This window comes from Aphelocoma coerulescens, chromosome 1 (genome assembly GCF_041296385.1).
Source record: "Aphelocoma coerulescens isolate FSJ_1873_10779 chromosome 1, UR_Acoe_1.0, whole genome shotgun sequence".
Lineage (NCBI taxonomy): Eukaryota > Metazoa > Chordata > Aves > Passeriformes > Corvidae > Aphelocoma > Aphelocoma coerulescens.
In genome coordinates this window covers 32,193,219-32,209,458 of record NC_091013.1, presented here as the reverse complement: position 1 = coordinate 32,209,458, position 16,240 = coordinate 32,193,219, and the positions used below count along the sequence as shown (strand labels likewise).

Below are 16,240 nucleotides of genomic sequence, written 5' to 3'. Positions count from 1 at the left end.
TTATTTAGAATAAAAATAGATTAGGGTTTCATGTCTACTGTTAAAATACAGAGCTTTAAAAACATTCTGCTAAAATAGCTGTTTTTTCACGGCAGGGCCTGTGACAAAGCACAAATGAGCAGACATTTGTCTGTTTGGGCCAAATGAGTAGGATGGCTGAAAAGTAGAGATGAAGAGAAGTTAAGATTTTCAAAATTATGATCACTTAAATCAGCAGACACTTAATTTGTTTCCAAAATGAGGGATGATTTTTGCCATTTGCAACAGAATCTTTTCAAGTCAGTGAATGAATTCTGCTAACAACTACAGCTCATTTGAGTCTTACCTGCATATAATGCTTTCTTTCTTCGGGCTGGACTGTCAGCAGTGCTTTGCCAGGATTGCTCATGTGATGGCACTGATGGTTCTTCTGAAGCACAGCACAGCCTACTGCTAAGAGAAGTACTCAGCTCTTCAATGTGTTTAGATACAGGAACACAGTGTGTGTCTGCTTGTGACTACTGCTTGTAAGTGACAAAAAGAAATTACTGCAAATATATAACACCTGTTTAAAAAACACTAAGCTGAAGTTTTCTGGTCATTTAAACACTAATTTCAAATGCTTCAAAGAGTGCAAAATATTTTCTTCTGTTATACTAATGTGCATTTCAAAGGAGAGTTCAAAGGAGGTTAAAATATTCTTAGTTTTTTTAAATTATTTAAAAGTAATTTCTTAGTTTATTTAAAAGATGTTCATTACTTTTAAGGCAACACCCTCATGCATTTTTCATAAGGACAGAATGTTCTGTAATAGCTACTTTGAATCCAAGAGCTAAGTAAGCCTACTATCAGCAATGAAAATATCTGCAACATACATATATATGCACATATATATATACACATACATAGATATCTATGTCACAGCATTAATAAAAAACAAAATATGCAAATTCTCAAATAAACACTTAAAAAAATTTTCATTCTGGACATCCTACCTGCCGTTCCACACACATGAAATCATAACACATCACTGTCCACTTTTAATCTATTTTACTTTATTTTCATACCTTTACTTTAAATTACTGTTTTAAATAGATCTCTGTCTTAAAAATCTGATTTCTTTTAATGCAATTTTTTATGGTTTTTTACAATCACTGCACAAATAAATACACAAATATATTTGTACATAATTTATGTTTCAATCAGCATATCCCAATGAGCAGCCATTTAATCATGAAGTATCAAGCCAGCTCTACTTAGATGACAATAATTTTTCATGAATTCTCTAGGTCAGAGGGAGCAACTGTGTTGGAGACAAAAAAATAATTTTCCCTCTTTGCTTTAATTATTCATAATATATTGAGACAATTGGTATATTTGAGATAATTTTGTTTCAGGCATCACTGTATTAAAACATTTTTTCCAGATTTTTCTTTTCCATTACTTTGGCAGTTAAAAAAAAAACCCAGAGTAAGAGAGCAACAACCTTTATTTTAAAAATTGACTGTCAGACCTTAAAAATGCAAGACAATGAAAAAGAAGAAATGTTTCCACCTATTATTAATAACAGAATGAGGACATACTTATTGTCTGGATAATCATCTTCATTATGAGAATTCATCATCAGACTTTTCTCATGAAAGGTCTTTACTTTCTCTAGATCTTTCTCTCCTTGATCAATTTCTCTTTTCAAAAGATGTATGTCTTTATTCTAAAAAAAAGAAAATTAATTTTTTCAGTACAATTACTCCTAAATATGTTTCATTTCTGAACTGAAACTATGCAAGTTCTGATAATAATTTTGAATAATGACTCAGGACAGCTTCCAAATTTTGTATACTTTTTCAGGTAGGCTCTTGTGCTAGGCATTATAGCCTTTCAAATTATTCTTCCTTTCTAGGAAAACGACAAGCGTTCCCTAACTAGCCAGTTACCCCTTGAGATATGAACAGCTGTATTTCTGAATAAGGTAATGAAGTCAGTAGCTCCACTCATTCGAAGCAAGCAAGAAAATAAGTAAGGAAATAAATAAAATACAATACAAGATATGTACATTACAAGTGGTGGCCTGTATTTCTACAGACCTCAGCTGTAACACATACTGTCCCAGGCAAGCAAAAAACATACTCTTCAAGTGAACACTGGAACTAACGAGGAATCATTTGGACTAGAGGAGGAAACAGGAAGGGAATTCCAATGATGATCCCTTTACAGCTCCCACAGGGCCACAAGCTTCCATCTCCAAGTCTGAAGATGGACAACACAGACTCTGGCCCTCATTTTTCCAACATGAGCAGTGTCACACAGTCCACACCAGCAGAATCACTGAAATTGCCCAGTACACTGATATTTTTAAAGAGCTGGATTATTTTCACATCTTCCTTCTGGCTGGTGTCTGCAAAGTTCAAATTTCCCGCTACTGTCTTGTTCCAGCTTGTTCTCATGGTTCCACTACCAGCATTTCTGAAATCTATGCAATCAATTCACTGAGTTAACTAAAATTAACTTTAATTAAAAGCAAGAATACATTTCAAATGGGTGCTTCTGTTAGTCTATTTAGAAATTTCCTGTTGGGGATTGTTGAGCTGCTTAGTGACACTTGATAGACAACTGTTATTCTAAGTCATTTTACTCCTTATAGATCCCAGCAGCTACTGTAGAACAAACTTGTAACAAAATCCATAAAATCATTATCATTCAAATTCAGCTCTGTATTCTCTTATTTATTAACAGGATACAAACCATATTTTCATTTTAAACAGTAACTTATTTCTGAAACACCAGAGATCACATGTTTCTTCCAGAGCTGATTTGGTCTACATGTACTTTCAGGTTTTAGTTTTCAGATGGGGGTCATCAGGGAAGGGAGAATGTGTTTGCAACAATAGCACTACAGATGTACTTTGCAGTATATTTGGGCTTTTTTGTTGTGGTCTGGAAAAATTTCACAAGCAAAAAAACCCATATTATCGCTTTCATATCATGTCAAATCTGACTAGGATTAACCCTCTCTTTTTTTAGTAATCTATTGTAGTACGAAATAACAATAATGCAAGTCATGTGGCTCTTCCAAGTAGCATGAAGCAGCAAATGTATTTATTTTCAGATACTCACAACCATAAACTCTGTAGTATTAGGATCACTCAAATAAATGTTGTAATAATGAAACCGTCCCTCTGTTTTAGTTGATAGTTCATACAAAAATTTATTGGCTTCTATATCATCGCAGTTGAAGGATACAGTATGGATGGGAATTTTACAGTGACGTTGGACTTCAGCCAAAATTGTCTGGGGGGGCTAAAAATCAAAAAAAATCCTTATGTTAAAAATGTGGCATCTGGAAACATATTTATCAAAACATGGAGAATTTGTAAGAATTTAATCAGTTGTTCTGTTGGTCAGAGATGGATATAGATCAGTTAAAAGCACTTCATACAGATTGCTATTTCAATCAGAAATTAGCTAAATGAGCTAATTTAAAACAGATTTTGACAGACTGATAAATGCATTAAGGCACGTGATGTAAATTGTAATATAATCAGTACTCTTTGTTTATGAAGTTTTAAAAGAAATTACCAATGTATAGGAAATTAAACTACTACATTAGTGTTTAGTATCACTGGATATATATATATATATAAATATTTTTGGAAGTATATGAGTGTAGATATTTTTCTGAAACTGAATTAGTTCCAAGAAAATTTGATTCAATACCAGGAAACAAAATAGAGGCTGAGAAAATAAGAATGCTAGTTCCCTCCTCCCATAAACAAATAAAAATTAGGTGAAAAAGTAGATCTACCATTTCCAAAAACGCTGAAGGATCTGGTAGAAAAAAAATATTGACTCAGTTCTCGAAATTCTGATAACATTTCAGTTGTTCAAAATACTCAAAAATCTTGACAAATTAAGCAATGTTTGCAATACAATTGTTGTGTTGGTTGCACTTTAATAGTTAAAAGCAATATTGGCCATTTCCTTTTTTTAACTGTTAAAAGGTATAACATAATTCATAAAAGACATTATTAACAAGGTAAAAAGAAATTACTTATTCACTAATTTTGAACTTAATAAAATATTCAAAATAAGAATATGAATAAGTGTACATGAAGCCAAATTATTCTTTGGTAAAATATTAATTTATGCTCTTAGCTAGAAAAACTGTGAAACAATTCCAGTAAACATCCAAGAGACTCCACGAGACTCAGCACTGCAGGCATGACAATCATCTCATAATTCAAACTTCTGACACCACTTTTCTGCATTTTCTGTTTTCTCATTTTAGAAATACCTGGTCAGGTCTCCCATCAGTCAAGAGATAAATGGCCTGAGTGTCAGTATCAGCAAGAGCAATCTGGAGAGCTTTGAGTGTATTTGTGGAACTTCCAACCTAAGAAACCAAAGAGAAAAAGACAAAGAAACAGCTATAAATACTAACAGTCCTTTGCCTCTGTTCTTAAATTCATAATGGCAGTGTACTGATTCTAGGGATAATACAGAACCAAAATGACTAATAAAATGATGAAAACATTTATGTCACGTAGCTAGGAAAAGCTAAGCAAGTGTCAAAGTAACATAAATTGGTACCAGATTGGTATTCAGTGCTTATGCAAACACACATAAACAAAATGCTGGCAGCAGCAATCTGAGCTGTACAAACAAAAGCAATCACTAAAAGACTATAAACAGATAGGAAGATGTAAGACAAAAGATTCATTCTCTTCCTTTTTCCCACTGATGCTCCTGCTTGCCTTGAAACACTCCATTGAAACACATATTTTACTTAACCAAACAGTTCAAAAGTTACACAAAAGAGTTGCAAAAGTTTATTTCTCCAAAACTGGTAAAGGAGTTCTTAGTTGTCCAAACTTATTTTTTCAGATTCTCTCCCATGAACCCCCTTGGCACATTAACGTAAATATCATTTATGTTTTAGCACAAAAAAAGTTAGCTATAGCAACAAAGATGCCCAGTAAACTAATACTGTGCTCACAAAAAAAATCCATTGGAGTAATTCTAGAACTTTTCCTGTGTCATTCACATACTTAGTGTATCTTTCTTCTCTTTACACTAAACTCACTGAAATGTGTTTCGTGGCTTAGGAACCTAAACCCTACATTTTGTATCTTCAAAAGTCCACCTTTCAATCATTGTGTACAAAACCTTCCAAACTAAAGGTATATGTAAGGTTTTACCAGTATGGAAAACTATTTCATCAAGTTTTAGTCTTTTAATGGAACCAAAGCAAAACCTCTAAAAAGACAAGAATCTGTTTTATGCTTATATAGCACCTGAGTACTGCTCTGGAGGGCAGTGAGGATTGCAGTGGTGTGAGAACAGACTTAGGATCCACATATATAGTGCATTACAGAAGATAAATATAAATCTCTAACACTGACCCATATATGCAAAAATATGCTAAGAGATAGCATTATTTCTTCAGTCCTATTAATTGTGTTAAAACTTCTTCCAGTCCTTCCCAAGAGCAGTCAGTTCTATCTAAAAGGGCAAAGGAAATCAGGTGAGAGGGGATAGGAGGTACATTCTGAGAGTTACTCTGTATGACTGCGTAAGAGTGTGTGGGCCAGGCAACACAACAGCTCATCTACTTTATAATCTTCTATTCTAACTCACAAGCAAACCTTACCAGTACCCACTCATAAGAAATAACCAGCCATTTTCCTTCTGTTAAATTTATCTAATACTCCTGATGTTTTAGTAATTATAAAGTTTTAGACACATTGCTCATGGGCCATCCTGGCTCTTTCCATAATAGTTTTGAACAGATTTGAAACAAAACAGCTTCTTTCAATTCTTTTCACATCATCGGAACACAGGGTGGATGCTGATGATGTGCAGAAAATAACCATGTACTTTATGGTAAATGCTGTTCATTTTAGGTTTCTCAATTGCTACTGTTACAAATGAACACCAATTTTCTCAGAATTTAAACAATGATGACATATTTCAACTATATGACATTACTACCACTAAAATTTTAAATGTTATCACATCTAAAGGATTTTTTAAGGAGCAGTTAGTTACTGTTTATACCTCAGCTTCCTCATTCATAATCCTGGGACCAAAGAGCATAAAATGGGATCAAAAGATCTAGTCTGATTAATATTCCAGAGAAATCCTCTGTTCATTTCAGCTTCACTGTAAATCCAGCTTTTTGATCTCAGACTTATGCCTGCAATGCTTAAAAGAGGCTAAAAGGTCAGCAGCAGATGTCATCCCTGAAAAAAGTAGATTGTTCTTCTGCCATTTCCTATTCCATTTCAGATATCTAGATCTGACCTTAGAATGAAATTTATAAACAAAAAATTCACAATTTTTTGAATAATGATGGAAAAGGCCATTCACTAATGCATATACAAGTGGTATCAAAATATGGTAGGTCAAAGTATTATTAAACTTGCATGATGCTGTACAACATACATGACTTAAACAGAGACAAGTTCTCAAGCCTCAAGCAGGGCAGCAAAATAAGGCTAAATAAGCTCAGTTACAAATGTCCAACTACTCAGGGAGGCCACACTAATACTTCCTTTTCTGTGTGTTGGTCTGTTAGTATTTTCTGAGAATGCCAAGTTATTGATCTTGCTTTGTAGTCTCAGAGGTATTATACAGCTTCCCCAACTCCCTCCTCCCCAGGAATTTCCAATTAAGTCTGAGGAAGAGCTATCATAATGCTGAGGAGTTTTATTACATGAACATGGGTGCTAGAAAACATGAAGTGTGATGTATCTATACCATTGTATGACTGATTTTCAGTCCCGTGTTCATAACATTGCTGTCCACATTTTACACATTAAGTGGTCCTAAAGCTGTTGATAGTTACAATCTGGTGGATGACTGTGGCTGACTACAAGCAGCTCTGCTCTCTTTTAGGGAAAAATCCTCAGATTTTGGCAACTGTCAGAGAAAGAATACCAGGTAGATAGACAGAGGTTTGGTCTGAGTATGTTTGTTCTCATGTTTCTAAAGTTAGCTGTCTATTCATCAAGAAGAACTAGAAATGCTTCTCTAGTTTGCTGGGTTTGGTTTCCTGTACCACCTCTGAGCAGTAAGTTTGCCAGCAACACCTCTCAACCATGCAGCAGCCCTGCAGCAAGAATGACAAATTTAGATGCAGGGTCTGAGCAATGTTATGGTTCCTATGGAATTCAAATTGGCCAATGCTTGCATTGTGGCTGCTAAACATAGCAGGCTGCAAGTTGGATTAATATGATCTTATAAACAGGTCCATTGTTAAAGCATTATTATACCTGAAAGACATACTGTATTCAGTTCTACTTAGTTTACCCATCATCTATATTTTCAGCTTACTCGAGTCAAATACTTAGTCTATGCAAAATCACCCCAGCCATACAGAAAGTGGAGAAACAAATACAACTTTATATACAAAGCAAGCACGCTTTGTGATAATTAGCTGCCACATTACCTCAAGCCCTTTTATCCAAAGCCAAGCATCTTGCAAATTTTCCTCATTAACTTCAGCAAGTTTATCTTGCCACGCCACTGCTTGGGCACTAAATTTCACAAAGTTAAATCTCTTCTTGTGTCTCAGTTGCTCCTGCAAGAGATGGCATCTGAATTTTACCTACTATTAAAAGAAAGAATACTTGTATCCTGAAATACTGAGTAATAGCAATAGTTTTAATTAATATATAGTTAATTATATGGTTACAATAAATAATTATATATAATAAATGTTATGGTGTACAGGGAGACATACAAAACCAGAGATAATTATTGCTTGCAACTATTAAGATTGCTTTAAATTCCCAATAAGTCTCCATATACTCATATTTCTCAAACAATTTAAACAGCAAATGTCTAGGAGGGCATGAAAGAGAGAGATGAAACTGGATATGATCAGTGGTGTAAGAAAGAGATATCACTGCTTACCAGAGGAAATTGAAATCAAAAAGAAAGTAAGATATCATCTAGAGAAGGAGAGCAAGAATCATATAAAGAGCACTAGCAAGGGGAACTAGACAGCAGGAGAAAATCAAGAATTTGCTGAAGTTGCTTTTGGACAGAAGTTATAACTCAGGGAGGATTTGTGCAAGCGAGCACAAACTTACAGAGTCTAGAGTCTTTGTCTCTCTTTCATCAGAATTTTTGTGCAGCTGCCTGTGAAACCTTCTGGCACAGTATCTAATATATTTCTAGTGCTGATCTGCTTAGAGGAGCACAAGATACTATGCCCTATGTCTTGAGCACTTAGCTCAAAAACCTCTCTGTCATAGTTTTAATTTTTCTAGTCCTACTAATGATTGTTATCAACGCCAAGCTGAATTTTTATTTCAGTTACTTCTCTTAGCACTGAAGAAATTTAAGATCAATCATGTCTCTGAAATATTAATGTAAGCTTAGGTGACATCACTGTAGACTTCTAAAACTAGGCAAGACAAATCCTGTTCTAGGTGTGTCTTCCAGTACTCACAGCTTTTGAGGTACTTCTGCACTTTTCCAGTCCCTTTTCAAAGTTCTGAGTCACTGTAAGGTGCAAGGAAGTTCAAAATGTTCTACACCCTCTATTGTAGACGTATGAGAGTGAATCTAGAACACACACTACAAATCACAACAAGCCAATGGAATTGGATGACACTGCTTCAAAGTAAAAATTAAAGTGCCAAGAGTTGTTTCATTGCATAGCTTGTTTCTGGTTTGGGTTTTTTATTGTTGTTGTTGTTGTTTGTTTTTCTTTTTTTTGTTTGTTTTTCTTTTGCTTTAGAAGGGAGGTGGCTTGAGGGAAACAACTACTTAAGCCTTTATAATTTCTAATATCTTCTCTAGCTTTTTTCAAAGAGTTGTATAAATGAGGGGGAAATATAAATTATTAACTGAAAAATGAGCACATGAAGAAAAATCTAAATATTTTTATAAAGCTGCTATTTTAAAAACACATTTTTAAAATAAAAAGTAGAGTAACAACCATCGAGAAAAGATCAGTTTACTCTAAAATGCTCCTCAGCCTTCAGAGTCATCACTTTATCACACCTGTATTAGCTGAAATATTTTTTCCTTCACTAGTGGCAGCTTGTTGTTCATAGACTGGGATGTATCAACAAGAATATAGACATCATCTTCAAACACATTCCCAAAAAGCCCTCTACTTCCTTGTTGAAGCCACTTAATCCTGAAGGAAGAAAAAAAATATCAAAACCTGTTCTGTAACATCTCTGGAGCTCTGTGTATCAGAATCTGAAAGGTAGGATCTTTTTGTCACTGCTGTACTTCTTATTCTCTTTCCCTAAGCACCTGTTAGTAGTCACTGTCAGAAGCCCTTGATGAATCAGTCCCCTGTCCCTATGTAACATCACAAGACATTTTTAATTTCAATAGAAATCTGGACACAGACAAAAAAAAAGACAAAACAATACAGCACCTTTATAAAGTCAGTTATTAGGTAGTTTGGGCTGGGAAATCCAATGTGGAAGCAACTGTAACTATTGTCCCTGTATCTGTTCTCCAGACTCATCTCAGTAAATCATTTAAGCCTGTAGTATTATGCCTCCCTTCTCAGGAAACCACTTGAGAACCTATTCTCCAAGGACCTTAAGCACTTCAAAGACGCTTAATACAACACATGCTTCAGTGGTTTGTGGATCTTGAGCCTTAAATACAGACTTAGATTTACATTTTAAACAGGACTGGAATGTGCCTGCCAGTTAAACTCACGCATACATACTGCTGTGCACAAGAACATTTCCTCAGTAATGGCTGCAGCAAGTCCAAATCTGATTTCCCTTGACAGTCATAAAATGCTCATCTACTCTGAAACAGAGACATTTAACACACGGAACATAATGGCCCTGGGAAAAATACTCGTTTCTACAAAAGGTTTCAAAACTAATGATATCATGGAAACTTAAGGATGCTGTTACATTACCTACTGATAGCTATTTTGTCGCTGGTTATTTCCCCCAAAGTGTTTGATGAGGTCCACCAAGACTTCTTAACGTTTAGATGAAACATTCAGAACAGCAAGCCCTTAATCTTGACTTGGATTTCAAAAATACATACTCACCAAAACTGCTTTTCTCAAATTTTCCTTTGACCATATATAAATGTTATCCTAAATACAGTAAGATGAAGATAAACCAGAAGCAATAACAAAACTCTATTTGACCTTGCTAAATGTAATCAGGCTGTTATACTTTTGGTTGAGAGGCAACAATAAAATGAAAAATTCATCAATAAAATGAAAGTTCCATCCTGCTTTCTTCAGTAAGACATCTCGTTGTCCATATATACAAAACAGAGAGCAACATTTATTTTTTCTGTTCTAAATTAGGTCTACCTTAGACTGTCTCTTTTTTTGTAGATCTCATACAAAACCTAAGTGTCTGTACAGCTGCATAAATGTAAACTAGGCAGCTAGTTTGAGCAGCAAACTTCTGATCATGTGCATTACTTAATAGCACATGCCCTGACTCTGATCTAGACTGTTCAAAATTGTCTTCAACACAAAATTGCAAAAAATGCAGATAACCACTTGAGCACAAGCCAAGCTGTGCTTCTTGGTGTTGCAAGGGATCCTAAGTACACAGGATGAATGTTTACTGAGTTTTATTGATGATTCTTGAAGTTGTCTGCCACCTTATAGTCCCAATACTTTTTTGCACTTTTAGCAGTAATTCAAAAATGTGCAGACTGACTTTCACACTTGTGTTTCAGAAGGAGAAAAAAAATTCGAAATCCTCATCAGGTTTCCTCTATGGCTACTAAGAAATCCTACATACAGGATTCTGATTTAAAATAGACTTCTGGCTTAGTACTGCTGCTGTCAGTTTATCAACCACTTCAACTTATTATGACAGTAAATGTCAAACTTTTCAACGCTCATGTAAAATAATCAAACTGATTTTATGTGACAGAACACTAACCTTCCTTCCACTTGTCTGAGAGCTGTCCTCATTTTCTCTTTGTACTGCTTATACTTTTCTGTAGTAACATATACATGAACTACAGATCCATCTTTCCAGAGAGTATGTACAAACTTGTCACAGTATCTTGCATGGATTACCTTCCTCTTTGTCTCCTACAACAAAGAAAACACATTTTATGTCCAAAACATACTATTTTGCAGTGCCTTTAATATTTGGGGAACAAACTTCAAAGGTACATGCTTGTTGCACATGAACGGGAGTAGAAATAAACATGGAATATGGTGGTCACAGAATTTGCTGCTAGCAAGATTCAATAGAAACTGGTTTTGTTCTTGCAGCTAGTAAAAACCAGAAGCTTACCAAACAGTGCAATAGTAAAGCTTGGGAAAAACAAAAAGAAGACAAATTAATCCAAATATTTTAAGGACCTGCAAGACACTGCAGCAGCTGAGACTAACACATCCTCTAAAGATGACAAGCAATCTTTGCCTCACAAAGACAAAGACAAAGACAAAGACAAAGACAAAGACAAAGACAAAGACAAAGACAAAGACAAAGACAAAGACAAAGACAAAGACAACCAAGGCATTGCTTAAGCCAGTTCTGATTCTCCCTTTTAGATTCTATGTGAACCAGCAAGGAGTCCTTAAAGCAGTCAGTCTCAAAAAGCTCTTTAAGACACTCTTTGTCTCAGTAATTAATTATCTGATTTTAACAAAAACTACAAAACTACAAAACAACAAGGCCATATACTATATCATCAATTTATCCATCTGATGCCATGAAGATTTTTGCCTTTTCTTTCATACCCCTGTTATACCTTTTTCACAACTTCTGTACTCCTAGTGCCTTTTGCCTACATTCTTAGACTTGTTTGTCAAGCTAAGAGACTAAACATTTTAGAAGCTTCGTAGCTAGGGATCAGTGTGCCCCAGACCCCAAGTCCTCTCCAGAACACATTCTGTAAACCAAGATAGAACCATCCAGGGGAAGGTTCTTTGGGGAGGGGGGCTCACTTGAGCCTCTCATTGGGGAATCTTTGATAGATATGCTAATTAGTAAAACCTATAATGTTATACCCAATGTTGGGGAGATAGAGACTCGGCGGGGTGCATCTTGATGCATATGACCTGGACGTGTGCACCTAAGGATCCTTAAAATAAATACCAAGGTAAAATCCCTTTTCCCCTTCTAACCGTGTATGACTCTTGATTTTAAGACCAGGAAAAGGCATCACATCAATCAAGTTTTCAAACTTTAAAAGAAAAAACGAACAACTCACGGGATGTGAGGGAACATGAACAATACTCACAGCATCAGTTTGTGAACATTCATCCTCTGGTTTAGTTTTTATGTCAACAAGCCCATCTACATGGCGAAAAACACAATCAGCAAGTGCATCATACAGTGTGAGCTTCTGAGCTTTCAAGCCATACTTCTGCAACCACTTCTCAGATGTCAAATATTTGTCAGTTATATGTTTTGGTAATGGATGATCAGCTTTGTTTGCTAATAAAGAAAATAAAACAAACAAAATCTCCTGTATAACATGGTTCATTCTGGATAAGCTATTTTCAAAAACAGACTCTGATTGCAGAATCAAAATTTTCAAACTTGTTCTGCTTGCTCTGACAGCACTGCAGTGAATAGATATTTCTGAGTGATTTTTAGTAGTCTCTACTTCGGCTGTGGGGCTTTTTCTTATCAGACAACTCATTGCAACAAATTCCTTTGTAACTGGGAAAAAAGCCACCAGAAGACAGGGAGCAAAGACAATAAATAGTGAGAAGATCAACATATAAAAGGAATTTTCTTAGTAGTTGAATTACAAAATGACAGAAAGTATTCCTGAATAAGACGTCTAACTTCAAGAGAATCATTTGAGCAAATGAAACAATAGAGATATAATTGAAAATACAGTCAAGACCATTGGTTAACACTAATCTTTTTAGAGACAGCTACTTAAAGTAAAAGGCAAACGACAATGTCATATTGACTTATAAATTTTCCAAGGGCTGTCTTAAGGTAGGGCACTGCACATCTCTGGACACCAATACAGTATACAGATAATACAGATAAAATAATAGGATACGGGACCCTCCACTCACTCATCACTATCCCAGTAAACCACACCTAAATCAAATGACCAGGCAGTGGGTCTCATAGCAGGGTGAATTTATTTTGTCACACTTTAATTTTGGTGGACCAAGGTGGTATAAATGTCTACTCAGTTTAGATGCAGCTACAGTGACCACAGTAGTGAGATCCTGAGCCTGTAAATAAACCTATGGAGGTATCCACTTCCCTTTACACACACACAGATGAGCCAACATCAGGGCAGGTGCACGATCAGAGCCTGTTTATATGGAAACCTTTGCTTTATGATTGCTTGTGGTCCTTAGAACAACAAGTGTCACAAATGTGCTCACAATTTTGAAAAGAAAACTGTTGTTTTCTTTCTTCTACATGCTTTACATAGAGATATTTTGCTGCAAAACATTTTAAACAGATCAGGACAGCAGAACCGGGAAGAAAACACATGAAAACTGAAAAACTACAGTTATTTGGATCAATGGGCAATAGCCAAATAATGCTGAAGAACTTAAAAAATATATCACACTGTACTTTCATTTCTTTTAATTTATTTATGAAGTGATTATGTATCAAGGCAAACACTAAAAGAACATTAAAGCTGTGCAGTCAGGAAACATTGACATTAAGGCTGTCCTTGCAGTTTTATTGTGGTGTCTTTGTTCAATATGCATTACAGAAGAGACGTTTAACTTCGTATGGGAAGTCCTGCTAACTCAGAAGATGCTCTTATCAGTGTAACAAATGACATCATGCCTTCAGAGATTAAAAAAACCTCTAGATTTAACTATAGTTATGTTATGGACAGAAATTCAAACCCAGTGCAGCCAGAGAGAGTTCTCAGCTTTAAATCTTCATCATCACCACACCAGTCACACATGTCAAAACAGTTCAAGTTACTGACCAACTGATTGTACAAAGCATTCCTCAGCAGATGATCCAGAAAAGGCCATCTGGTCCCAGCCTCCATCTAGACAAAGTGAAAGCAACTGCAAAAACAGTACTAGAGCTATACAAAATCACCCATGACTCGTGCTAATTCAACCTGCATCTTGTATCAACTTACACAAAAAAATACCACTGGATACCATGTAAGTATTTTAAAACCAGGACTAACTAAGAAAGTAAGTACTGATGATCTTGTCTGTGATCCTGAAAACCCACTCCCTCAGTTGCAGTCCAATGCTGAAGGTGCCTAGACTCCACAGATTCCTAAGCTTTTAGTATTTAAGTCTTGTCAGTGGCATCATTCTGCTTCAGAGCATGCCCAGAGCATCTCCATCCTAGCGGGGCTGAGTAGCTTCTCACTGTCCCTTGTAAAAACCTTCCAGAGCATAACTACAGAAACCAGCTATGCTTCTGTCTCCAACAGGGCTCAATTCAATCAATATGCACAGAACAACAAGTCATGTTCTAGGCCAAACATAATGGCAAGAACTACCGGTTTAATGAAGACATGTAGGTGTTCCTTCATGTTTCTTAAGACAAGAGTTGCCAGAGTGCTTATTTTGAATTGTTTTCAGACCTCTGCCTTTGCAAAAATGCAACCCCTCTGCTTCTTCCCTTTACATGGAATGAACTAGCTACCAGGTTGGAGGCTATCCCAAGAAAACTGTGATGGGACAGTATTGGTATTTCCCTAGCACTGTGTAGAACAAGCTAAATATTACTGGTTCAGGCAGACAGGAAGGGATAATGAAAAATAACCCAAAGTAATTTCCATATCTTAAAATCCAGGTAACTTCTAAACCTAGTCACTGGTAAAATAAAAATAGTGTGTTTCAGCCTGAGCTGTTAAAGTTTAGCAAGTTTAAGCCATAGTAAATAGAGATTTGTATTGGAAAGTTTTAAGCAATCCTAAATTTAGATAACAATTAAAGGTGCTATATAGACATAGAGGTGCTATAACCTGTAAATAGACATTTCTGAGAAAATCATCCCCAAATTGATGTGCAATCAAAACTGTTCACAAAAAGATGTTGATTGTTAATGTAATGGTAGCTGTCTTGAAAGAAACATAAATGATACCGTCTTGAGAAGCAGACCGGTCAGATTCTGATAAAATTTTCTGAACTTGTCTCACTGTACTCCTGGCTTCCTCCAGCTCCTTCCAGATCAAAAAGACATCTTCACAGACACCAGCTACTGCAAAAGAAATAATAAATAGAGCTTCACATTTTTATACAATTTCAACTTTTTATAACTCCTCAATCACCACAAAGTCATCGGTCTATCCAGATGTTGCCATATAACCTTGTTTTCTTGAGGTCTCGTTGCAATGACAAGTGTTGTTCTCTGACAGACTTCAAAAAAGGGCTCAAAGCTGGCTCCACGATATGAGAGGTGCTTAGTATGTTGGACCTAACCTCCAAAGTTGGCCACAGATTGTACCCACAGTGGAAGCAAATATATTTTAACACTGCCAGAAAATAATAAGAAAACTCCACACTGAAATCACTTGTTGCCCCCTGGACTTCATTGCAAAACTTGGCTCCAAATATTAAACACAGTTTTGACATTTTAAAGAGAAGACATTTTTGACTCTTTCCATTTCCTAAAGTACATAATTAATTTTATTTAAATCTTCTTTCCCTGATGACTATCTGATGGATTTTTGCTAAAGATAAGTTTATTTTCATCCCAAAAATTCTCAACAGTCATAAACAAATACTACCAAATTTTTTTTTTTACTACCAGGCTATATTGTCAAAAAAAAAATGGAAAAATCCAAAACTGGAATTGAGACAAGGTTTTCTTAATTTTGACTGATATGTCTTTCTTGATGAAAATAATAAAAATATTTATTTATTTCACAAAGAGAAACTACTAAAATTGAGACCCCTTGTATACCTAAGCAGTATGATCCTTATTAAAAATATGTTAAATTAGGTTAGTCTCAGAGTTTAAACTGTAATATAGGACAATGCAGAGATACTGTGTGCAGCGTTACAGTAAAAATATAAAAGAAACTGAATCATCAGCTATCCTAACTACAAATATAGGTTACAAACTATTGCAGATCACAACCCATTAATGAATTGCACATAAAAATGCTGAACAAGGCAAACTGTATATTATCATTCAGTAGTTCAGTTAATATACAGTGATGGTTCACTGTATGAAAGATAAGACATGCAAACTTGTTTACTAAAGTAGGCTACCAGTAAACAAACAAACCTGATCATTTTGTTCTTTGATAAACTTTCCAGAAAGAAGAAGAAGAATGCAATACAAATAAGAACTCCATTTTAATTGTGAAATGCTTT

General features: G+C 35.4%; 1 protein-coding gene across 1 annotated transcript in view; it reads right to left on the bottom strand.

Annotated features, from left to right (window-relative positions):
* The window catches only part of VWA3B (von Willebrand factor A domain containing 3B), a 62,037-nt gene that overhangs the window by 21,588 nt on the left and 24,209 nt on the right, over positions 1-16,240 (bottom strand). Inside the window, exons 9-17 of the mRNA XM_069029133.1 lie at positions 15,003-15,119; positions 12,196-12,392; positions 10,881-11,035; positions 8,992-9,130; positions 7,427-7,558; positions 4,271-4,369; positions 3,094-3,276; positions 1,563-1,690; positions 326-432 (exon numbers count right to left, since the gene is read on the bottom strand). Coding sequence (XP_068885234.1) covers positions 326-432; positions 1,563-1,690; positions 3,094-3,276; positions 4,271-4,369; positions 7,427-7,558; positions 8,992-9,130; positions 10,881-11,035; positions 12,196-12,392; positions 15,003-15,119 — 1,257 coding nt within the window. The remainder of the gene's footprint in view (positions 1-325; positions 433-1,562; positions 1,691-3,093; positions 3,277-4,270; positions 4,370-7,426; positions 7,559-8,991; positions 9,131-10,880; positions 11,036-12,195; positions 12,393-15,002; positions 15,120-16,240) is intronic.